A 25,700-nucleotide genomic window follows, 5' to 3' on the forward strand; every position below is an offset into this window, starting at 1 on the left:
AATGAGTCAGCTAAAAGTCTCATTCACTGTGTTCGAATGTTCAATGAAAATTGCCTCCAATGTCCTCAGAGTTGTATTTTTGTTTTGGACTTTGACGTTTGATAGGTTCTCACAGTGCTAGGATTCTAATCTCGACTATTAGTCAGCGCCTGTGCAATTGCCATTTTACATTAGATGGATCTCTCCAGTCTTGCTTGTGATTGCGTAACTCGGGCTTATTATGTCACTTTCCAATGCTTGACCATTGCTTTACATACAATGGCTTGCCTTTATGTTCTGCTTTGTTAGAGCTTTTTGGCTGAGTTTTTCCCCGTAGTTAATGTAAACTATGAAAGTATGGTTATTCGTTTTTTTCAAATATAGGATGCACTCAAGAGTTTTTAAGAACATTGTGTAATGGCCGTTGGTGGAAGAATGTGAGGACCAAGGTGCAGCGTGGTACATGTTCATCTTTATTTATAAATTGAACACTGAATGAAAAACAACAAGAGAATGAACGAAACTGAAACAGTTCTGTCTGGTACAGAATACAAAAACAACTACCCACAAACACAGGTGTGAACAGGCTACCTAAGTATGGTTCTCAATCAGAGACCACAATTGACAGCTGACCCCCCCCCCAAAGGTGCGGACTCCGGCCGCAAAACCTGAACCTATATAGGAGGAAGGGTCCGCGGTGGCGGCTCTGGTGCGGGACGTAGACCCCATTCCACCTTAGTCTTGGCCCACTGAGGTGGCGCCTCTGGAGTGGTGACCCTCGCCTCCGACCCCAAACTGGGGACCCTTACAGCAGGCCCCGAATAGGAGGGAGACTCTGGCGGCGCCGGACAGGCGGGAGACTTGGTTCTGGGAGCAGGCACAGGACTCACCAGGCTGGGGAGCCCTACAGTTGGCCTCTTCCATGGCCGAGGCACCGTATGCACTGGGCCGTGGAGGCGCACTGGAGGTCTCGAGCAACGAGCCTGCACAACCTGTCCTGGCTGGATACCCCCTGTAGCCCGGCAAGTGCGGAGAGTTGGAACAGGCCGCACTGGGCTGTGCTGGCGAACGGGGACACTGTGCGTAGGGCTGGTGCCGTATAACCCGGGCCGAGGAGACTCACTGGAGACCAGATGCGCTGAGCCAGCTTCATCCCTCCTTGGTCAATGCCCACTCTAGCCCGGCCGATTCGAGGAGCTGCGATGTAGCACACCGGGCTATGCGTGTGCACTGGGGACACCGCATAACACGGTGCCTACCCGGTCACACTCTCGCCACGGTAAGCACGGGGAGTTGGCTCAGGTCTCCTCCCTGACTCTGCCAATCTCCCCGTGTGCCTCCCCCCAAAAAAAAATAATTCTGGGGCTGCCTCTCGTGCACGTTACCTCGAGCCAATTCCTCGTAGTGTCGCCGCCCGCTCTAGCTGCCTCCAGCTCCTCTTTCGGACGGCAATACTGTCCCGGCTGTGCCCAGGGTCCCTTGCAGTCCAATATTTCCTCCCATGTCCAGGAGTCCATTACACGCTGCTTGGTCCTTTGGTGGTGGGTAGTTCTGTAATGGCCGTTGGTGGAAGAAGGTAAGGACCAAGGTGCAGCGTAGTACGTGTTCATCTTTATTTATGAATTGAACACTGAATGAAAAAACAACAAAAGAGAATGAAGGAAACAGTTCTGTCTGGTACAGAATACAAAAACAGAAAACAACTACCCACAAACACAGGTGGGAACAGGCTACCTAAGTATGGTTCTCAATCAGAGACAACGATTGACAGCTGCCTCTGATTGGGAACCGTGACACATTGAGTCATCTTATAATGGGCCAGTTTTTGTCCCAAGGCCTGAAGATGTGCTCTTTCCTAAAAAAAAGCACCACAGCCTGGACAGAATTAGAGTGTTATGCAACCTTGTCATTGAATGTACACTTTGTTGTGCCCTCACATTAGACTGTGTTGCAGGATCCTCAGTACTCCCTGATCCCTTATCACAATCACTTAGTCAAAGCATCGAGTTAGTAGAACATTGCAAATTGGACTTTTCAAAATGTTAATTCTCACGCCTGGATTCTCAGCCTTAAAAATGCTGCAGTATAATTGTAAGTGAAATTGAGTAAGTTACGCTTACACGATTGCAGCAGTGGAAGGCACTATTATAGACAAACCAAATACTAACAGATTACCAACGAGAAGCCGTTCAAAGAACTCTCTTTGACCCTTTGTATAAGTGAGAACAGTCGCTCATTATTTTCTTACGGAAGAGCCAACGTATCACAAGGTAATGTTTCGAAGCCAATGTTTCATACCAGTCACTGCCCTGTCACATTTCAGGCACATAACCTGTCTCTATCTGTATTGTTTTGTCTTGGTCATCAGGCGTACGAGAGGTCCGAGAGCAAGGAGGTGACCGTCATCATTAAGCTGGTGAAGAAGATCCTCATCATCATCTCCAGGCCAGCCAGGTTACTGGAATGTCTGGTAAGATTCACAGTCTCTTTCAGGAAGTTGTGCTCCTCAAGCAATTGCCAACCAACACAATTAATATGATACAGTACGGCCATGATGCATTTTGCCCAGTCTCTATGATGTTAATTATTTTTCATAGGTTAAGTGCATTGTAGTGTTAAGTTCTCCACCACTGAATGTACTTGATAGCTTGTTACAGGGTTATAACACTGTAATAACCCTGGTTTATATATACTTATCTATTTAATGTAAATGATGATAATAATAACCTATATTCCTCTTGGCTTTTCACCCCAATAGGAGTTTGACCCGGAGGAGTTCCTTCATCGTCTGGAGGCAGCCGAGGGCCATGCCAAGGTGGGCCAGGTCATCAAGACAGACATCCCGCGCTACATCATCAGCCAGCTGGGCCTCACCAGAGACCCTCTGGAAGGTACAGTACCACAGGGCTTCCTCATCCTATTAGAATCCCACAGTGGTTAAAAGAAGGATGGGCCTCACAGATTTATCGAATCTATACATCGGCTAAAGCATGAGCAGTGGGAGCCATTGGAAGGTATCTGTAGGGTTTCCTGAGATGTTTCCGTCTTACCCTCGCAACCCAGTGGACCGGTTCGTACCAAAAACATTCTCCATTCAGGCTTCAAAGGCATCGATTTCCCCCTTAACCAAATTTAATGGCGAGAAGGGGGGGAAATGGGGAAAATATGCATACTTTCTTAATGAAACACACTTTATCACTTAGGAATGCTAGTCCCGTATGTTGTGTAGGGCACAACAACAGGAAGTAGCATTAACCACTAGCATGATGGTGGAAAATGGTGTTTCATTAAGAAAGTATGCATATCCCCCCCCTTCTCGCCATTAAATTTGGTTAAGGGGGAAATCAAAGCATGTGAAGCCTGAATGGAGAATGTTTAGGCACAAACCGGTCAATACCAGATCAATATCGCCATCTGCCGGCCTTTGGGCTATTTCTATTGGTCTTCCTGGTACATACCAGGGTTGTCTTCCCCTTAAGTTTCCAGGCTCAGTTCCAAACCAACCACTATCTCTTAATTTGAAGCACTATAGGTTTAGTTGGAAACCTGGCCAAGCGGCTACTTGTTGAAAAGATGCTGCTACTTAGTGATTCTCCCATATTGTCTCTGGCTATAATATGCAATAGATCAACTTGGGATCACACTGAGTTAGAAGGGTGACAGTGCAAGGGTCATGTTCATCAAGGCACGCAACATTTACTACAGAAAATGAAAATGAGTGTCTCGTATTATCCAGGCAGTTTGTTTGTTTCCTTCTGTTTGGTGCCTGACCATGGTCTCTCTCCCGCTGTTGTACTGTAGACATGGTCCATCTGGAGCAGACCAGCCCTGGGCACGGAGCGGCCTGTAGAGACACCGACGACACTGAGGTAAGGCAACCAGAAACACTTACAAGTTCAGCCATGATGGTTAGATCATAGTGATGGAAAGCGTTGTATTAGCATGGTGTTGCAAGTACTCTATAACTAGCATGTTCCAGAATTGAGTTGGCTTGGCTTTGGATGAGATGAAAAGTCATGAAAGCTCTTTTAAACGTAAACAACTGTGACAGTTACACAGCTTGTTTAGCTGTTTCGGCCTGGCAAATTTGTTTGTGTTCGGGTCAAATTGCTTTTTTCATTCATTTTGTGTCTCAGAACCGGGCAGCCTGCACCCCTTCTCGCAGGAAACCACTAGAGAGCGACTTTGAGACCATCAAGCTCATCAGCAATGGGGCCTATGGGTGAGGAAGAGCTCTTATTTTAGAGCGGTCTCTGTCTTTGAGGAAATGTGAGTGTGCTGAACGCGGAAGTGAAACTGAAAGTGAATGGCTTGAATGTGTGGTGCCATACAGTTGGCTAAAATGGCAGTTTAACATTTCTTCAACAAATGTCACTCCAATGTTTATGACACACTGCCCAAATGCCTGTCCAAATATTGTTAGTGCTGTGAGGACAAATTGCGCCATATTATGTACACCGGTCAAATCGTCTCAGATCTCCACAGTGCCTAGGGTGTAGGGACTAGAGTTTGTTTCTGGAGAGAGATTGGGTTTTACTAGTCTTCGTGAAGACTGATTCCTCTCTTTCATTTGCACTGATCTGGAAACAAAATATGGCAAAAGCAATATGATAGATGCTTACTGATCATGCTCTCTCACATCAGTGCAGAAGAGTTAACTTAATACTGTTATTAAGAAGCAACCTGTTTCTGTCTCTCTCGCTCTGTCTGTCTCTCGCTCTGTCTGTCTCTCGCTCTGTCTGTCTCTCGCTCGCTCTGTCTCTCGCTCGCTCTGTCTCGCTCGCTCTGTCTGCTCTGTCTGTCTCTCGCTCTGTCTGTCTCTCGCTCTGTCTGTCTCTCGCTCGCTCTGTCTCTCGCTCGCTCTGTCTCTCGCTCGCTCTGTCTCTCGCTCGCTCTGTCTCTCGCTCTGTCTGTCTCTCGCTCTGTCTGTCTCTCGCTCTGTCTGTCTCTCGCTCTCTCGTCTGTCTCTCGCTCTGTCTGTCTCTCGCTCTGTCTGTCTCTCGCTCTGTCTGTCTCTCGCTCTGTCTGTCTCTCGCTCTGTCTGTCGCTCGCTCTCTGTCTCTCGCTCTGTCTGTCTCTCGCTCTGTCTGTCTCTCGCTCTGTCTGTCTCTCGCTCTGTCTGTCTCTCGCTCTGTCTGTCTCTCGCTCTGTCTGTCTCTCGCTCTGTCTGTCTCTCGCTCTGTCTGTCGCTCGCTCTGTCTCTCTGTCTCTGTCTCTCTCTCGCTCGCTCGCTCTGTCTCTCGCTCGCTCGCTCTCTGTCTCTCGCTCGCTCTCTGTCTCTCGCTCTCGCTCGCTCTCTGTCTCTCGCTCTCGTCTGTCGCTCTCGCTCTCGCTCTGTCTCTCGCTCTGCTCTGTCTCTCGCTCGCTGCTCTCTGTCTCGCTCGCTGGCTCTCTGGCTCTCGCTCGCTGGCTCTGTCTCGCTCTCGTCTCTCGCTCTGGCTCTCTGTCTCTCGCTCTGTCTGTCTCTCGCTCTGTCTGTCTCTCGCTCTCTGTCGCTCGCTCGCTCTCTCTGTCTCTCGCTCGCTGTCTCTCGCTCTGTCTCTCGCTCTGGCTCTCTGGCTCTCGCTCGCTGGCTCTTTTCGCTCGCTGGCTCTTTTTCTCTCGCTGGCTCTTTTTCGCTTGCTCGCTCTCTGGCTCTTTTTCGCTCGCTCGCTCTATGGCTCTTTTTCGCTCGCTCGCTCTCTGGCTCTTTTTCGCTCGCTCTCTGGCTCTTTCTGTCTCTCTGTCTCTCGCTCGCTCTCTGTCTCTCGCTCGTTCGCTCTCTGTCTCTCGCTCGCTGGCTCTCTGGCTCTCGCTCGCTGGCTCTCTCTCGCTGGCTCTCTGGCTCTCGCTCTCTGGCTCTTTTTCGCTCGCTCGCTCTCTGGCTCTTTTTCGCTCGCTCGCTCTATGGCTCTTTTTCGCTCGCTCGCTCTATGGCTTTTTTTCGCTCGCTCGCTCTATGGCTCTTTTCGCTCGCTCTCTGGCTCTTTTTTTCGCGCTCGCTCTATGGCTCTTTTTCGCTCGCTCGCTCTATGGCTTTTTTTCGCTCGCTCGCTCTATGGCTTTTATTCGCTCGCTCGCTCTCTGGCTCTTTTTCGCTCGCTCGCTCTCTGGCTCTTTTTCGCTCGCTCGCTCTCTGGCTCTCTCTCTGGCTCTCTGGCGCTCTCTCTCTCCTTTCCCATGGTCCCAGTGCTGTGTTCCTGGTGAGACACAGGGAGACCCGACAGCGTTTTGCCATGAAGAAGATCAACCGGCAGAATCTGATGCTGAGGAACCAGATCCAGCAGGTGTTTGTGGAGCGGGACATCCTGACCTTTGCTGAGAACCCCTTTGTGGTCTCCATGTTCTGCTCCTTCGAGACGAGACGCCACCTCTGCATGGTCATGGAGTATGTAGAAGGTAGGTTCTTACTTAAGATATACAGTTCGAAAAGTATTCAGACCCCTTCCCCTTTTCCACATTTTGTTACGTTACAGCCTTATTCTAAAATGTCTAAAATATTTTTTTCCCATCAATCTACACACAGTACCCCATAATGACAAAGCGAAAACAGCTTCTTAGAAGTGTTTTCAAATGTATATAAAAATGAAATACCTTATTTACATAAGTATTCAGACCCTTTGCTATGAGGCTCAAAATTGAGCTCAGGTGCATCAAGTCGCAGTAGCACATAAATCAAAGTAGGCTCTCATGCGTGTTGCTGTCAGCCTTTTCCAGTCTATTGGCTATCTTCCTCAGGTGGGGACTGTGCCAACCTGTTGAAGAACATTGGCCCGCTGCCAGTGGACATGACCCGGATGTACTTTGCGGAGACGGTCTTGGCCCTGGAGTACCTCCACAACTACGGCATCGTACACAGAGACCTGAAACCTGACAAGTCAGTGTGAAACCTAACTACCGCACAGGAGGCTGCTGGGACCTTAATTGTGGAGGAGGGGCTTGTGGTAATGTCTGGAGTGCAAAAGGTGGAATGGTATCAAATACATCAAACACGGTTTCTATGTGTTCATTCCATTCACTCCGTTCCAGACATTATTATGAGCCGTCCTCCCATCAGCAGCCTTCAAATCAAATCAACATTTGTCACGTGCGCCAAATACAACAGGTGTAGACCTTACAGTGAAATGCTGAATACAACAGGTGTAGACCTTACAGTGAAATGCTGAATACAACAGGTGTAGACCTTACAGTGAAATGCTGAATACAACAGGTGTAGACCTTACAGTGAAATGCTGAATACAACAGGTGTAGACCTTACAGTGAAATGCTGAATACAACAGGTGTAGACCTTACAGTGAAATGCTGAATACAACAGCGGTAGACCTTACAGTGAAATGCTGAATACAACAGGTGTAGACCTTACAGTGAAATGCTGAATACAACAGGTGTAGACCTTACAGTGAAATGCTGAATACAACAGCGGTAGACCTTACAGTGAAATGCTGAATACAACAGCGGTAGACCTTACAGTGAAATGCTGAATACAACAGGTGTAGACCTTACAGTGAAATGCTGAATACAACAGGTGTAGACCTTACAGTGAAATACTTACTTACAGGCTCTAACCAATAGCGCGGAGAAAAAGAAGTGTGTGTGGCCTACCGCTATAGAGTTGATTATTTTTCAGTACTAAGCCTATATATTATTCCAAAGTGGCCATTTGAAGAGGAGCGGCTGGTTATAGGTGTATATACAGGTATTCTGGTTATAGGTGTATATACAGGTATTCTGGTTATAGGTGTATATACAGCGTATTCCATACATTCTGGATGTTCTTTGCACAAAGGCTTTTTCGCCATTGTTCACTGTCCAGCTTTCTGTTTGTTCGACGGTCAATTATTTCTAATGTGTTTTTCTTCCGGCGTAGTTTACTGATCACGTCCATGGGCCACATCAAACTGACTGACTTTGGCCTGTCCAAGATCGGCCTGATGAACATGACCACCAACCTGTATGAGGGACACATTGAGAAGGACACAAGGGAGTTTATAGACAAACAGGTGAGCTCTCTATCCCTCTCTGTTCTATCTCTCTCTGTCCTCTCTCCATTTCTCTCTGTCCTCTCTCTCCATTTCTCTCTATTTCTCTCTCTGTCCTCTCTCTCTCCATTCTCTCTCTCTCTGTTCTCTTTCTCTCCATCTCTCTCTGTGTTCTTTCTTTCCATCTCTCTCTCGCGCTCTCTCTCTCTCTGTGTTCTTTCTCTCCATCTCTCTTTTTGTGTTATCTTTCTCTCCATTTCTCTCTCTCTGTGTTCTTTCTCCATCTCTCTCTGTCCTCATTATCTCCATTTTTTTTCACTCACTGTTATTTCTTATTCTCTCTCCTTGATCAGATTTTTTCTCTCTCTCTCTCTCTGTCTTTGTCTCTATTTGTCTCTCTCGCTTATACCTTCTCATTCTGTTTGCCTACCTGCCCTATACTCATTTTATCATCCAATGTCCATTCTTAAATCCTCCCTTCTTCTGGTTCTCTGTCCCAGGTGTGTGGTACACCAGAGTACATCGCCCCAGAGGTGATCCTGAGGCAGGGCTATGGGAAGCCGGTGGACTGGTGGGCTATGGGCATCATCCTCTATGAGTTCCTGGTGGGCTGCGTGCCTTTCTTCGGGGACACGCCCGAACAGCTCTTCGGACAAGTGGTCAATGGTGAGAGTCATCTCATTAATGGGTTGTGTTAGCCTGGTTAAATTAGACTAAATGCTATGTTTATTGTTTTAATCATTCACTTTGGTTTATCCAGGCTTGGGTAACGTGGCTCTGACTGGTCAAATCGATCCAGTAAATATGCACTGCAGAGTTAGAAAAGCTAGAGGGTGCAACTCTTATATTTGGCCATTGATTGCCACTTTTGCATGGTGCTCGCTGTCTTTTTGACCCAAGCACCCCCTCTACCTTGCCTGACTTTGTGATAGGCACACAGTCCCAGGTGCCTTTCAATCATCTAGTCACCAATGTCAAGAAGAATGTCTAGTCACCAATGTCAAGAAGAATGTCTAGTCACCAATGTCAAGAAGAATGTCTAGTCACCAATGTCAAGAAGAATGTCTAGTCACCAATGTCAAGAAGAATGTCTAGTCACCAATGTCAAGAAGAACGTCTAGTCACCAATGTCAAGAAGAATGTCTAGTCACCAATGTCAAGAAGAATGTCTCGTCACCAATGTCAAGAAGAACGTCTCGTCACCAATGTCAAGAAGAAAGTCTCGTCACCAATGTCAAGAAGAACGTCTCGTCACCAATGTCAAGAAGAACGTCTCGTCACCAATGTCAAGAAGAACGTCTCGTCACAAATGTCACAATTCACAACTACCAATCTGTTTGAATTATTGCCAAATGTTTCATGCTATATTGTGTGTAATTGAGATGAAATTGTATTCCAAAACGTGTTTATTTCACAGATGACATTATCTGGCCTGAGGGTGAGGATACCCTGCCTGCTGATGCCCAGGACCTGATCACCAGGCTGCTGAGACAAAGTCCCCTAGACCGCCTCGGGACTGGTGGGTGTCTTCTTTATTTTCCTTTATAAAAATACATGTATTTATTTTGGGTATGATGTCAGTACAGTATTATGTTAGGACACTTTAGAAGTATCTGATTGAACAAGTCACTTCTTGGATACTTTTTTGAGACTTTTGAATAAGTTATCACAAGATAGTTCTATTTGGGGACATGACCAATATCATTGCCACAGATAAATAAATACACACATTACAATTTTACATTTTTAACTAGGCAAGTCAGTTAAGAACAAATTCTTATTTACAATGACGGCCTACCCCGGCCAAACCCGGACGACACCGGGCCAATTGTGCGCCGCCCTACGGGACTCCCAATCACGGCCGGATGTGATTCAGCCTGGATTCTAACCAGGGTCTGTAGTGTCGCCTCTAACACTGAGATGTAGTGCCTTAGACCGCTGCGCCACTCGGGAGCCCCTTCAGATTACTGAAATGGTTCAATGTCATAATAGTTGTTTTAATCACCAAGTTGGTTTGATGAGATTAACCAAATATGCACAACCTAAAGTAATGTGGGTTTGACTACACCGAGTGTACAAAACATTATGAACATCTGCTCTATTCGTAACATCGTCTGACCAGGTGAATTCAGGTGAAGGCTATGATCCCTTTCTGATGTCATTTGTTAAATCCACTTCAGTGAAGTGCCTTTAAACAGGGTATAGTAGTAGGTGCCAGGTGCACCGGTTTGAGTGTGTCAAGAACTGCAACGTTGCTGGGTTTTTCACGCTCAACGGTTTCCCATGTGTATTAAGAATGGTCCACCACCCAAAGGACATCCAGCCAACCTGACACAACTGTGGGAGGCATTAGTGTCAACATGGGCCAGCATCCCTGTGGAATGATTTAAACACCTTGTAGAGTCCATGCCCCGACGAATTGAGGCTGTTCTGAGGACAAAAGGGGGAGGGTGCAACTCAATATTAGGAAGGTGTTCCTAATGTTTAGTATATTCAGTTGATCATATTGATGAATAGTTTGATCAAATCAATGATCCCCATGTTACTCCCAGGGGGAACACCAGAGGTCAAGATGCACATGTTCTTTGTGGGTCTGGACTGGAACGGACTGCTACGACAGAAAGCTGAGTTTATCCCTCAACTGGAGACTGAGGACGACACCAGTTACTTTGACAGTAGGTGGCGAGCTTTACCACTCTCATTGGGAGTATTTTAAATGTGGTTGTGTACGGAAGTTATAAGTTGATCCTAACCTCAGATCTAGGGTCAGAATTCCTTACCCGCCAGCCCAATCTTAATCATATGGGGTGATAAAATATCTGACCCAGGGTCAGGGGTTAGGGCCAATTTAACCTAATCTGTGTTGTATGCTGCTGCTCCTTTCTTGACTTGTATTTAGGGTATATTACTGTTACCTTTTCATAGTTTAAACTACTGGAATATTATGGTATTTTCATAACATTATAAAATATGTAAATTAAGATTTTAAACAATAAAATATGATGATTTTAAAATAGAAAAACTAAATTGTAAAACAGTACCCTAAATATAATCCATCAATTTAGTGAGTATTGTTTGTGTTTAATATGAGAGTTTCAGCATTAAATATCCTTTATATTTTTTACATGCTTTTATTTATTTTACCATGTCAATATGTCTTTGTTGTAAATATTTTGGCGCCAAACTGGTGGCAGACGTGAAAAAAGTAAATTGATGGAAGAGTTGCGGAGTTAATTGAGAATGTCATTTTTTATTTTAAGCTATTTTTTCTTGAGGGTGTATCATCTTGAAACTCATGGACGATATGGACACAGATTAAGATTTTTATTTTATATGAATACATTTTTAAAGTATAAATGACCAAAGTTACCATGGATTGCCATAGAGTACCTGTTAATTACCAAAGTTACAAAAGATTCTGGTAACTTTTGTAGATTACTGGTAGTTTTGCAACCCTACTTGTACTAATGTGTGTCTCTGTTGCTCTTCAGCCCGGTCTGAGCGGTACAGCCACCTGGATTCGGAAGAAGATGATGATGATGATGAGACCTGTGATGAAGATACGTCCCTGGAGCTCAAGCAGTTCTCCTCCGTGGCACATCGCTTTAGCAAGGTGGGAAATGACGCAACATGTATTCATATCGTTCAGATCTCTTCAGTTTATTAGGTACACCCATCTAGTACTGAGTCGTCCCTGTTGCCTCCAGAACAGCCAGAATGTTTCGGGGCATGGTGTTCAACCGTTGCTCAATTGGTATCAATGGACTGAACATGTGCCAGGATAACATTCCCCACACCAGTACACCATCACCACCAGCCTGTACTGTTGACACCAGGCAGGATGGACTCATGCTGCTTACGCAAAATCCCGACTCTGCCATAAGCATGACGCAACAGGACCTGGCAATTTTTTTTCCACTCCTTAATTGTCCAGTGTTGGTGATCGTGTGCCTACTGGAGCCGCTTCTTCTTGTTTATAGCTGATAGGAGGGAATATCTACAGGATGGTAGCTCTCCAGGAACAGGGTTGGAGTGTGAACCTACAGGATGGTAGCTCTCCAGGAACAGGGTTGGAGTGTGAACCTACAGGATGGTAGCTCTCCAGGAACAGGGTTGGAGTGTGAACCTACAGGATGGTAGCTCTCCAGGAACAGGGTTGGAGTGAGAACCTATAGGATGGTAGCTCTCCAGGAACAGGGTTGGAGTGTGAACCTACAGGATGGTAGCTCTCCAGGAACAGGGTTGGAGTGTGAACCTATAGGATGGTAGCTCTCCAGGAACAGGGTTGGAGAGCCCTGTTCTACACTATACATTGGTTGTTTTGTCAAATAAAGTGAAATTAGGCTAACTATAATAACTTTAGCAACCAGGATATGCAGGAGGGATTTCTGCATATTGCACCCTTAAAAAGCATGCTTGTCATTTCACTGAGCTTTTTTGTGACCTTTTCTCTGACCCCTGACTTCTTTGTGGCCCCCAGGTGTACAGCAGCACGGAGCACCTGTCCACGTCAATGCCATCCAATCAGAGCCTGTCGTCATCAGACCGCAGCCACAGTGAGGAGAAGGAGGAGAGGTGGGAGGGGAAGGGTGTCCTCTCCCCAGGAGAGGGACACAAACATGTGGCCAGTGGGGACCGGAGGACGGAGGGCCACAGAGGAAGGTGAGCGACAGAAAAAGGGCCTCAGACTACACTATGTTTGGTGTGTAATTGTGAGACAAGTTTAGCTCTAGCTAAAACATCGACAGAATTCTGCTACATTTGCCTTTTATAAACCTAGGAAAAAGGGTTCCAAAATGGTTCTTTGGCTGTCCCCATAGGATAACCTTTTCCAGGTGGGTTCCATATAGAACCTTCTGTGGAAAGGATTCTAAATGGAACCCAAATGGTTCTACCTGGAACCCAAAAGGGTTATCCTATGGGGACAGCCAAAGAACCCTTTTAGGTTCCAGATAAGCACTTTTTTTCTAACCGTGTGTGGTTATAAGGGAGAAATCACACTGTGAAGTCCATCTATTGAATACCAACACACATTTCAGTTAGTGGGTAGAAAGTGTCGTTCTTCAATCCCTTGTAACATAACCAGATCACAACTACCCTTTCTGTGTCCTGTCCTTATTAACTTCATTCTGTTCTCCTCCTGTCCTCTAGCCTGCGTCCCAGGGCCGCCTCCAGTTCGTCCCAGTCAGAGAGGAGTGCCAGTCCGCTGGTGATGAACAGCACCCAGAGCCTGGACACCATGCCACGCTTCGCCATCGCAGCTGAGGAAGAGGGTGAGTTTAGATTGCACTGGTTCACACACACAATTGTGTTTAGGCCTATACACACAGACACACTGTCATTTTGTGTATATATATATATATATACACAGGCTATTTGTACTGGGCTTATTTTACTAAAAGAGAAGAATGCCCACACTCTAGCGTGCACTGTTAGGCATTCACTTACCCCCCCACCCCTCTCTCTCTTTCTATCTCCCTCCTCTCTCAGACGGGGTAGTGTCCAACTTGCGGCGTATCCGTCTCCGTAGTAACAGCACAGGCACGCGGCCCTCCTACAGGCGTGGGGCGTCCCGCCGCATCGGGCACCAGCTGGACACCCCCGAGAAGCCCAAACCCCCAGCGGCCTGCAAGGTCCCCAAGTCGGCTTCCATCTCAGGCCTGTCCCTCATCATCACCCCAGGTAAATTAAACCACCAGAGCTAGCTAGCTTGTACCAATATACTCAGACGTTAAGAGAGGTCAAGTCTCAAACAGTACTGTATTCCTGGTAACATACACTTCTGTGGATTGCTTTTGGCCAGAGCCATGGCTAAAAGTTGCCGTTTATATGGGCCAAGCATTTGAGATGCAGCCACTGACTCTATTCAGAGGTTAGCATAATGCTAACAACAACAACACCACTGTATTGTGTATGTAGCCTACAATGCCCTGTAACCTATATGATTGATAAGCTTGTACTGACTTTGTTAAATTCCCCAAGAAATTCCTCAATCCTAACGTCCAATCCAATCCTATCCTCTCCATTCACCCAGACACCACGGACGGTCTCTCCAGCAGCCCCAAGTCATCGCTGTCCCTATCCTCCAACCCCTCGTCCCGGGACTCGTCCCCCAGCCGGGGAGACCTGTCCCTCAGCATCACCAGCCTGCGCCCCCCCGTGGTCATCCACAGCTCTGGGAAGAGGTTTGGCTTCGCCCTGCGTGCCATCCGCGTCTACATGGGGGACTTGGACGTCTACACCGTGCACCACATGGTCTGGGTAAGTGTTCTTGCCACAGAATTAAATAGATCACTAGACAACATAACTCCAGGATGGCCATCTTGATCAGGGACATTTTTATGGGACAGGCCATCCAAGTATGTATCTCTATGGTTCCTAGTACTGCTGCAGTATTGGGACTTAGTTCAACCAGACAGTAAAACTATATGTGTGGTCTGGTATTGGTTTGTGTTGTTTAGTTATTTCATTATGTGTAATATTTGTTTAAAACAACACTTGTTCTTTCACATACCAAATATCTGTCTGGTTTTAATCCACTGGTATTATTGTTAGCTCGCGTGCCAGCCTGTTACGTTTCTTCTTTAGCTAATATATTATTTAGTCTTGTTTTACATTTGGTTTCTGATAGCATCAATACATGCCGAAGCAGTCAGGGCTACATTCTGGTTGGTTATTCTTCATGTGTTCCTGTAGTGTGTGGAGGAGGGCACTCCGGCCCACGAGGCGGGCCTGAGGGCTGGTGACCTCATCACCCACGTGAACGGGGAGTCGGTTCAGGGGCTGGTGCACACTGAGGTGGTGGAGCTGCTTCTCAAGGTGAGACCCACTGGAAGAGGACCATCACGCTTTCCTGATACTCCTTCCTCTCTTAGTTTGGTGTCTCTCTCTCTGTCTCTCTCTCTGTCTCTCTCTCTCTCTCTGTCTGTCTCTCTCTGTCTCTCTCTGTCTCTCTGTCTCTCTCTCTCTCTCTCTCTCTGTCTCTCTCTCTCTGTCTCTCTCTCTCTGTCTCTCTCTCTCTCTCTCTGTCTCTCTGTCTCTCTCTCTCTCTCTCTGTCTCTCTCTCTCTCTCTCTGTCTCTCTCTATGTCTCTGTCTCTCTCTCTCTCTCTGTCTCTCTCTCTCTCTCTCTCTCTCTCTCTCTCTGTCCTTCCTATTTACCTACCTTCCTTCATTCCTTGCTACCTTCTGATATAAACAGTATTACTACATTTTGTCCCCAAAAATGACAAAGGAAACAAGATGCGAGGATATAGCCGGTTCACGTTTCAGCACAAGGCCTTTCTCAAGACCAGTCTCCCTAAAAAGAAACCCTAAGAAATTCCTCAGTCCTTATATTGTCCCTGTCCAGATTAACAACACTGCAGTCGTCCCTGTCGTCCAACCTCTGTGACAGGTGGCCATATTAGACCCTGTTACTTTCACCTGTGCAATCCTGTTACAAATCAGTGATCACCGTTCTATAAGCAGGAAATATATATTCCATATGCAATCTCTATCTTACATAGAGCATTTGGTGCCCAGTAAACCAATTGCGTTCTAATCCCAGAGTGGCAGCAAGGTGACGCTGCAAACCACGGCCCTGGAGAACACCTCCATCAAGGTGGGCCCAGCCAGGAAGACCAGCTACAAGAGCAAGATGGCCCGACGCAGCAAGAAGAGCAAGAGGAAAGACGGCCAGGATGGGTAAGAGCAGAGCATTACAGGGCTCTCCATTTATATGAGGAACAGTTACTCCAGTCACCGCTACTGTAGCACCTGCAATCTGGGTGTCATGGCAGATAAGACAAAAAGCTCTCCTCTATTGGGTGCCATTTGTAAGAAATATTAATTCTGTGCCACAGAATGCAAACATTGCCATGTTTTGCGTTCACATAATCAAATATCAGAGTATTATAAAAAATAATCTACCACTCAATCGGCCTAATAACCGATTGCTGAAACCCTGTATACCCACAGCCTTTACATTGACTCTCATTTCTCTCCTGTAGTAGACGACGTAGCATCTGGAAGAAGCTGTCCAAGCACACTCCTCCTCCCATGCAGAGCAGTCGCAGTTTCTCCTCCGGCTTCCAACATTCAGTCTCCTCCAGTGACAGCCTGTCTGGCTCCCCCACCCAGAGCCTCTCGCCTGGACCCTCCACACCCTGCCGCTCCCCCGCCCCCGACCAGTCTGGAGGTGAGTTGCTAGCTAGCCTTTTTATTGGATCGAAACTGGGCTACCATTTTGTGCCGTGCATAATTTTGTGTTGGTAAGTGGGCATTTGACAATGTTTCAACCCTTGTGGTAGACCAAGTAAATTTGTATTTGAGGAAATGTGTGTTATACCAAAGCTTTGGATTTAATGGCATACAGTACCAGTCAAAAGTTTGGACACACCTACTCATTCAAGGGTTTTTCTTTATTTTTACTATTTTCTACATTGTAGAATAATAGTGAAGACATCAAAACTACAGCTTTGCACACTCTTGGCATTCTCTCAACCAGCTTCATGAGGTAGTCACCTGGAATGCATTTAAATTAACAGATTGTGCCTTGTTAAAAGTTCATTTGTGGGTGAGAGCCAATCAGTTAGGACTGGTATAAAGAAGATGGGCTTATTTGGTAAAAGACCAAGTCCATTTTATGGCAAGAACAGCTCAAATAAGCAAAGCGAAACGACCGTCCATCATTACTTTAAGACATGAAAATCAGTCGATCTGGAACATTTCAAGAACTTTGAAAGTTTTGTCAAGTGCAGTCGTAAAAACAATCAAGCGCTATGAAGAAACGGGCTCTCATGAGGACCACAACAGGAAAGGAAGACCCAGAGTTACCTCTGCTGCAGAGGAAAATTCATTAGAGTTACCAGCCTCAGAAATTGCAGCCCAAATAAATGCTTCACAGAGTTCAAATAACAGACACATCTCAGCATTAACTGTTCAAAGGAGATTGCGTGAATCAGGCCTTCATGGTTGAACTGCTGCAAAGAAACCACTGCTAAAGGACACCAATAAGAAGAAGATACTTGCTTGGGCCAAGAAACACGAGCAATGGACATAGACCGATGGAAATCTGTCCTTTGGTCTGATGCGTCCAAATATGAGATTTTTGGTTCCAACCGCCGTGTCTTTGTGAGACGCAGAGTAGGATGATCTCTGCAAGTGTGGTTCCCACTGTGAAGCACGGAGGAGGTGTCTGGCTTGTGCTTAGTGGGACTATCATTTGTTTTTCAACAGGACAATGACCCAACACACCTCCAGGCTGTGTAAGGGCTATTTGACCAAGAAGGAGAGTGATGGAGTGCTGCATCAGGTGACCTGGCCTCCACAATCACCTGACCTCAACCCAATTGAGATGGTTTGGGATGAGTTGGACCGCAGAGTGAAGTAAAAGCAGCCAACAAGTAGGGCTGGACGGAATACTGTATTTTACTATATACCGGTATTTATGCACGTACCAGTTTGGGATTTTACTTGACCTTCTATAACGGTATTTGAATGTCTGGTTTGTTAAATGTGATACCCAGTGTATAATGTACATTTTTATTGTTTACTGCGCTACTTGAGTCATCCCTCTCTGCTCTCTCTCGCTTTCCACACAGACCTAGTCCCAACCCCTGTCACTCAAGGAGCGCATTTGTTGTTTGACCACGAGACACTTTCATTCAGTCTGCATGGTCAATGCAGCACATGCAACAATGTTGATGACAACGATGTTGTTTCTACTTTGAAATTAATATAAATCCACAAGTGTTATATAATTACAATATTAGTTTGTGTTTCTTACATCTGCAAACAGCTAGTTTGTATTTTCTTTGCAAGTTAAGCTAAATCGTTGTAATGACCCTGGATTTATAAGCGCATCGTGTTATACATCGTGTTAGCCACTAATGCTAATCGCTGAGTCAGAGCAAACGTAGCTAGCTAATACAGTCTGATACCAATAAGGGTGGAGGCAACAGTATCTTCTAAATAAAAGAGGAATAGGCGAAGCATGAATATGTTGAATATATGAATAAAGATTTAATGTAGCCAAAAATTATAGGGTGCCCTAGGAAACACTGAACATCACTTTGGTTCCTACCCTGTTACAATAACTCATCCATGGCATTTTCATTCGGTGTCATGTCAGACAACACTATTCAAAGTTCCCACTATTATATTTATATTCTAACTATATAATTATAATAAACAATCTATTTCCATGATTCCAAAAGTTCACCCAAGTGTTTCGATCTCAATCACAATTGCAACATTTGGTTTAAAATAAGGCCTAGTATTTTCCCCCCATATCGTAGCAGTGTGGAAATGATCTCAAAAGAGTGCAGGAAGTGCAGAAATGTATATGGAAATGCAGGAAATGATTTTAGGTTGAATTGAATAGTATAAAACAATCAGACTGGAGAAAGACCCATTGAAATAATTTAGAATATACATTTCCATTCAAAGGTTTGGGGTCACATGTTCTTGTTTTTGAAAGAAAAGGAAGGCAGAGTTGCAAAGAAAAAGCCTTATCTCAGACTGGCCAATAAAAAGAAAAGCTTAAGATGGGCAAAAGAACACAGACACTGGACAGAGGAACTCTGCCTAGAAGCCAGCATCCCGGAGTCGCCTCTTCACTGTTGACGTTGAGACTGGTCTTTTGCGGGTACTATTTAAGGAAGCTGCCAGTTGAGGTCTTGTGAGGTGTCTGTTTCTCAAACAGACACATTAATGTACTTGTCCTCTTGCTCAGTTGTGCACCGGGGCCTTCCACTCCTCTTTCTATTCTGGTTAGAGACAGTTTGCTCTGTTCTGTGAAGGGAGCAGTACACAGCGTTGTATGAGATCTTCAGTTTCTTGGCAATTTCTCACATGGAATAGCCTTCATTTCTCAGAACAAGAATAGACTGACGAGTTTCAGAGGAATGGTCTTTGTTTCTGGCCATTTTGAGCCTGTAATCGAACCCACAAATTCTGTTGCTCCAGATACTCAACTAGTCTAAAGAAGGACAGTTGTATTGCTTCTTTAATCAGAAGAACAGTTTTCAGCTGTGCTAACATTTTCTAATGATCAATTAGCCTTTAAAAAATGATAAACTTGAATTAGCTAACACAACGTGCCATTGGAACACAGGAGTGATGGTTGCTGATAATGGGCCTCTGTACGCCTATGTAGTCATTCCATAAAAAAATCTGCCGTTTCCAGCTACAAGAGTCATTTACAACATTAACAATGTCTACACTGTATTTCTGATCAATTTGATGTTATTTTAATGGACAAAAAAATGTGCTTTTCTTTAAAAAACAAAGACATTTCTAAGTGACGCCAAACTTTTGAACGGTAGTGTATGTGTTGCCACCCTAGGGTCACGCACTACTCATAAAGCAAATGTAGAACTTTTAATTAATCAATAACATGAAATAACATAAAAATTAGAAAAATACCATGATATGATATTTTGGCCATATCGCACAGCCCTACCAACAAGTGTTCAGCATATGTGGGAACTCCTTCAAGACTGTTGGAAAAGCATTCCAGATGACAATGGTTGAGAGAATGCCAAGTTTGTGCAAAGCTGTTAAAGGTTACTATATGATTCCATATATGTTATTTCATAGTTCAATGTCTTCACTATTATTCTACAATGTAGAAATAGTTTTTTTAAATAAAGAAAAACCCTTGAATGAGTAGGTGTGTCCAAACTTTTGACTGGCACTGTATATACACTACCATGCAGAAGTTGGGGTCACTTAGAAATGTCCTTGTTTTGAAAGAAAATCACTTTTTTTCTCCATTAAAATAACATTTCTGTACTGCATGTCGTACAGAAAAAGTTTAGGATAACGTTAATTCTAGCTATTATCAAACCGTTATCAGCACTAAAGTGAGAATGTTTGTTTGATTTCTGCAATTACAAAGCAAAGGCTTATCGACATCATGTTCTTCTGTTCTTTCTCAGACTCCAACTCCCCCCAGAGCTCCTCTCCCTGCTCCAGCTCTCCCAACTCTCCCGTCCCCCAGGCCCGTCCCAGCTCCCTCCACGTCCTGGGCCGCTACACCAAGGCAGGTCGCTGCAAGTCTACCAGCAGCATCCCCCCCTCCCCACTGGCCTGTATCCCCCCTCCACAGCCCCTCTCCCCCCAGTGCTCTCCGTCCTCCCTCCCCAGCCTTTCAAAGGGCCTCTACGGCTTCCACGGCAAGACCCTGTCCCCTCCCACCATCGCCCGCCATTCTGTGCGGCCCCGCAGCGCCGAGCCGCCCCGCTCGCCCCTCCTCAAGAGGGTGCAGTCGGCTGAGAAGCTCTCAGGGGTGTACCACGGCGACAAGAAGGCCTACGCCACCCGCCGACACACCATGGAGATGCCCCTGTCAGAGGGGGAGGGGCTAGAGGACCTGGAGGATACCGCCACAGGGTTTGTCTGTGTGGGAGAACAACATGGCCGCCAGGGACTTTATCTGGGCGGTCAGAGAAGCCACAGGGAGTCGGCCAGCAGCGACCACCGCTCCAATGAAGTGGTGGTGATGAGGAAACTGGCCCTGTCTGAGAGGAGGGACTCCTTTAAGAAGCAGGAGGCGGTGCAGGAGGTGAGCTTTGACGACCCTGAGGAAAAGGAGGCCCAAAGCCCTGCGCTCCCCATCAGGCAGCCGCGTTTCAAGGCGTCGTGGATCAACTCGGCTCAGTCCGACTGGAGCCTGGAGGTGGCAGGGCGAGGAGCACAGGGTACAGCAGCGCAGAAATCCAAGCCAAAGGAGAAGGAGGGGTATTAGCCTAGCATTGATCCAATAAGGTGAAAGGTCTAGGTAGAGTCACACCCTAGACTAAGGTTACATACTCTCTGACCAGCTACTGTACCGTATATGAAGGGCTTGCATGTTTATCCGCGAGAATATACTCAAGCCTGAGCCAATTGAGGCAACTGGAGGGAGAGTACAACAAAAAAAAGACTTCACACGGTTGAGTTACAGTATGCATCTTACCACACTCGAAACTGTTGAGACAAAATTGGTTTAATCCCTCCCACCTTTGGTTTTAGGTTCACTGTAGCACCTGTACCATTTTTGTACTTTGTAAATACCTTTTTTTATGAAATAACCTATTTATTACTTTTTATGTTCATTTGATTTGTTTCGGGCTAAATATAACTTCATTTATTGGCCCTTATTTGTGACAATGTCACAAATTTGATGCGCCCATTCTGTTATGTGAATGGATAGAGACACGAGGAAACTCCAAGTTAATTAACTCAATTAAGAACAAAGATTTGGATGTGGCTTATAGATGCAGACAGCCGATGAATAAAATGTTTTCTCCAATATCTGTTAAATTGTTTAACATTCTATTAGTATTCCAAAAGTATTTCATGACATGAAATATGGCTGCTGATTTTGTCTGATCAAAATAGGCCTTTCAAACATACGTTGAATGTTTATGTACTTAGTGTGTCCAAGCCCTTTAATTCAGTGCTGTCTTTAACACATTAGAACAATAATGTGGTAGTAATGATTCATGGTCACAGGGATAGTGAAATAGTGCCCCTGTGCCAAAGCATGGATTTCTCATAAGAGCCCTTCTAAATAAGAGGTACTGTACATAGGAAGCTTCAGGATTGAGCCCTGCTGCCAAGCCCTGTCAATCATTCCAGTGATGTCATCAAATGGATAAACTCCACCGATTTCTTCCATTGGTTTAAATCACAAAATGATTGACGGGACACAAAATAAAGGACGCTTCGTTCTGTCATTGCTACCTTTTTGATACTAGATTGTTTGTGATCCTGCAATACCATACTGACCTGCTTGTTAAAGCAAGCTACCCTACAATGTAATCTAGCAGTTGAGTGTATTTGCACAGGTTAGGCGTTTTCCCTTAACACTGTTCTCATCATTTTTCAGAACTCTTGTTTTCCTTTTGCATTTTAAGAATTGTGCAGTGTATGTAGGAACTGGTTCCCTGTGCTGTTTAATGTCAGATGTGTACTGTATGTGAACTTTTTTCATCTTCACTGTTAAAGGGGGCAATCTGCAGTTGCTCCATCCATTTTTGGACTTAATTATATGTACCCATTGATTATTGATGATTCTAATTTATAAAAGCCTCATGAGCTTCGTTCAACTGTCGTTCCCCATCAGAACCCAAAATATAAACTTGTTTTTCTCCAGTGGTTGTCAACAAAGTAAATGTAAACAAACCCTGTAAAGCCTCAAAACATGGTTAAAACGATATATTTTTTTGATATCATGAATTTTAGTGGTTGCATTTCTCCAGCCCATTCCTCAGCTTTTTACTAAAACAGTGATGGGGAGAAGGCTTTGTTATTGTTTCAACTGCTGATTGGCTCTTTAAATTATTTAAAAAAATTGTACCCCTTTTTTCCTCCCCAATTTCGATCTTGTCTCACGGCCGGTTGCAACACAGCCTGGGATCAAACCCGGGTCTGTAGTGACACCTCAAGCACTGTGATGCAGTGCCTTAGACTGCTGCGCCACTCGGGAGGCCCCCTTTAGATTATTCTGAACAACTAATGACAGGGATCAGCAGGATTCCAACTGAAGGACAAAGAAATGAAACTGTGTTTTGTATATTTTGATATGGAAGCAGTCTTGTTGCGTTGCTGATACGCCTATGCTGTTTACGAACACCATAACTAACCTAAACAGAAGTTGGCAATCAAGAATAACAGACTTGATAGAATGGTGAGAGATTTGAAGATGAGATGTAGGCAATGGTTTGGCTGTCAACATTGTATACTGTCACTGTTTTCTTCTGCAACTATAGAATGAACAACCAAAATTCTTCCACTCGTGGTTATATCAGATAAACTGTTATATTAAGATGAACTGTCTTACTGTATGTCAGATGATGTTAGGAACACGTGTTTCACAGTTGGCTGGGGGTATGGGAATATTGACCAAGTTAAAACACAAATAATCATTTGTCACCAACTAATACTTGAACAACTGGAACGAGACAGGATAACAAAAGGTCAGAAATCTAAAACGTATCTACTTTTTAAAATTGATATACTTTATTAGTACTTGAAAAAAATAAGTGTGATTTTTGTGAGGGTATAATAAAATAGGGCATTCAATTCAAAATGGATTTCCTAGATCTTGATGTTGTCAAAGTGTGGTCCCTTTATTGGAAATAATAATGTGTCCTCATGCTAGACATTTCACTGAACTGGATAACTTGTCGTTATATGAGTCAGATGTTGTTGTCATGGTCTTGCTTGCTAGAGAATTTATCTGATTCTTTGATTGCAAATATATGACCCATTCTGCACTTTTACACTGTTTAATGTAACGCAAGAAAAAAAGACGCTGGTTCTGAATGCACCCAAATTAGTGTGTAGTTTTACATCATTGAAATGTATTCATTTAGTGGTCTTTGATTCAACTTCTATAATAAAACGGGGTGAAAGCCTGAGGTGCACGCAGAATATAACCAACTGATTACAACTACCTTCTCATAGTTTTTCCTGATGTATGATAAATGGGATATCTGTAATGGTCAATTGTAATCCATAAACATAATTCATGTTTGTTTTGTCTTTACCTTGGTGGCCCTCAAACTTCATTGTATATTTCCCAAACTGGTTTCTGGTGAAAGTTGGTGTGAAATTCATTTTCTCTCAATTGTCTAACAGTGTTTGAAATAAATGAATGGCAGAAGAATAATATGAAGGGTACAGTTATTTTTGGGACTTACATCTTACAACATTTTTGGAGAATCACATTCACAACACTAAACAACTATAGAGGCTTCTTGTGATCAAATACATATTTCTCTATTCAAAACATATATAGTCTGTAACAATAAGTATTCAAATCTGAAGGCCAGGTACATTATTTTATGTATCCTTTATTTAACTAGGCAAGTCAGTTAAGAACAAATTCTTATTTACAATAATGGCCTACCCTGGCCAAACCTTCCCCGAAACCGGACGACGCTGGGACAATTGTGCGCAGCCCCTATGAGACTCCTGACCATGGCCAGGTGTGATTACAGCCCAGAAACGAACTAGGGCCTGTAGTGATTCCTCTAGCACTGACATGCAGTGCCTTAGACCGCTGTGCCACTCGGGAGCAAAAAAAAAGTTTAACAAACCTTACAGCTGCACAAGGACTACTTTTAACAATTTACACAAAACATTTACTGGAAGAACTGTGCAGATGTAAAGTTTGGTAACATAATTTAGGTAAAATCTCCCACTGTTTTTTGTGTCCACGTTTGACCAAAATTGTTAAATATATGCTCCGATATAAGATTTAATCCTAATTTGCATATTTTGGTATTATTCTAAACACGGGCCATTATTTTAATGAGCTCTGCCCTCAAACAAGACATTTGGTTGGTCCGGACCAAATCTGAACCAATCATAGACATCTATATTTCACAAGTTTGGACATCAAAGTACAGCACAGTAGAGCTCAGAAGAGTACAGTACAGTACAGTAGGGTACAGTATATTTCAAAACATTACAGTACAATACATTATACTGTACTTAACTCTAGTGTACTCTACTGTCGTGAACTATACTCTACTTTGCTTTACTGTACTGTCCAAACTTGTGGTCTGTGCCTACTACGATTTCCCATTGTAGCCAAATCAATAGCAGAAATTCTGTTACAGATTTTACTGACATTCCATTAACGATTTGGATTCAATCACTTAATAATTAATAAACAAAATAGATATCAGTAAAAACACCAACTACTTGTTATCCTACTCATTATCCTCCCTCCTCATGAGGGATGGAAATTAGAAATATATGTTTTCTAAGAACTCTTTTCCAACTGACCAAAAATCTAAGCCTTCTCTTATTCTTTTTTTTAATGAAAAATCGTTGATAAATGGATATATGCCTTAATTTAAAAAAGAAAAGGACTCTTAGCTTTCATTTGACACCCAATTTGACATGATCCTATAAACTTCACAGGTTGGTGCTCATGGGTCCTTTACATGGAAATGGCCATATGCTTCCTGTCCTGCAATGATTCGTGCTTTTCCGACTGGGTTCGTTTTTTCCCGTGCTGTTCATATTAATTCCGACTGGGTTCGTTTTTTCCCGTGCTGTTCATATTAGTTCCCACGCACTCTCCTTTTCTGCGCGGTGCTGTGCTGGAAAATGGCTGTGTAGGGAGCTGAGAGTCATGTGCAGCAAAAGAAAGAAAGGGAGAAAGAAAGAAACCGGACTAGAAGTAATCAAAGGAGGTGGACGACTTTAAAGTATTGAGGGAAAGAACAGGTGAAAGATAAGGAAACTCGCTGTCTGCATTTTAACGTGTTAAAGTGCCGCCACAGCGAGATATTTGGAAGAAGTATCTGCGTCTGCGGGTGAGTTTTTCCTAAGTTGGTGCACATTTCCAGTGCTATAGCCTCTGAACGGGAAAATGGTGGAAGATCTTCAACTAGGTGCCCTACGCACACAAGGCAGTACGAACTTGCACAGGTCTATAAACTTGTCGAGGACACTGCAACAAGTCGTTTTCTTTAAACTACGCTAAATGTTAAAATAATACCTAGTTAGTTGCATAATGTCTGCCACTTGCAGTACTAACGTGCGCCTCTCTATTGACATCTAAAAGTCTACCAAGTCGAGCTAGCTAGCTACTGTAACCATATTTTCCAGAGTTCCCAAACGGCACGTGAATGTTACACTATTTTGTTGGCTACATTTTTACTCAATGTAGCAACATTGTGCTTAACAGACAAAATAATGGCAAAGGTTGCGAATTTCTCGAACACGTCATCTGCAAGTTCATGTGCGAGTTTTACTTGCTACATTGTTGCAACAT

At 44.4% G+C, this 25,700-nt stretch overlaps 2 protein-coding genes across 4 annotated transcripts in view; both read left to right on the forward strand.

The window, feature by feature from the left end:
• LOC135558525 (microtubule-associated serine/threonine-protein kinase 3-like) overlaps positions 1-23,579 on the forward strand; it is a 62,546-nt gene extending 38,967 nt beyond the window's left edge. For both annotated transcript variants that reach the window (XM_064992387.1, XM_064992386.1), the window contains 19 exons: positions 2,348-2,449; positions 2,738-2,870; positions 3,781-3,848; positions 4,116-4,201; positions 6,149-6,357; positions 6,697-6,835; positions 7,826-7,958; positions 8,438-8,603; positions 9,355-9,456; positions 10,490-10,612; positions 11,429-11,550; positions 12,418-12,599; positions 13,089-13,210; positions 13,428-13,619; positions 13,972-14,198; positions 14,634-14,756; positions 15,486-15,622; positions 15,928-16,115; positions 19,861-23,579. In XM_064992387.1, the coding sequence (XP_064848459.1) occupies positions 2,348-2,449; positions 2,738-2,870; positions 3,781-3,848; positions 4,116-4,201; positions 6,149-6,357; positions 6,697-6,835; positions 7,826-7,958; positions 8,438-8,603; positions 9,355-9,456; positions 10,490-10,612; positions 11,429-11,550; positions 12,418-12,599; positions 13,089-13,210; positions 13,428-13,619; positions 13,972-14,198; positions 14,634-14,756; positions 15,486-15,622; positions 15,928-16,115; positions 19,861-20,669 (3,363 nt within the window). In that variant the 3' untranslated portion in view covers positions 20,670-23,579. The remainder of the gene's footprint in view (positions 1-2,347; positions 2,450-2,737; positions 2,871-3,780; positions 3,849-4,115; positions 4,202-6,148; positions 6,358-6,696; positions 6,836-7,825; positions 7,959-8,437; positions 8,604-9,354; positions 9,457-10,489; positions 10,613-11,428; positions 11,551-12,417; positions 12,600-13,088; positions 13,211-13,427; positions 13,620-13,971; positions 14,199-14,633; positions 14,757-15,485; positions 15,623-15,927; positions 16,116-19,860) is intronic.
• Positions 23,580-24,983: 1,404 nt separating this feature from the next.
• LOC135558527 (phosphatidylinositol 3-kinase regulatory subunit beta-like) overlaps positions 24,984-25,700 on the forward strand; it is a 49,768-nt gene continuing 49,051 nt past the window's right edge. For both annotated transcript variants that reach the window (XM_064992391.1, XM_064992390.1), the window contains exon 1: positions 24,984-25,239. The gene's annotated coding sequence lies outside the window, so the exon portion shown is untranslated. The remainder of the gene's footprint in view (positions 25,240-25,700) is intronic.

This window comes from Oncorhynchus masou, chromosome 17, assembly GCF_036934945.1.
Source record: "Oncorhynchus masou masou isolate Uvic2021 chromosome 17, UVic_Omas_1.1, whole genome shotgun sequence".
Classification (NCBI taxonomy): domain Eukaryota; kingdom Metazoa; phylum Chordata; class Actinopteri; order Salmoniformes; family Salmonidae; genus Oncorhynchus; species Oncorhynchus masou.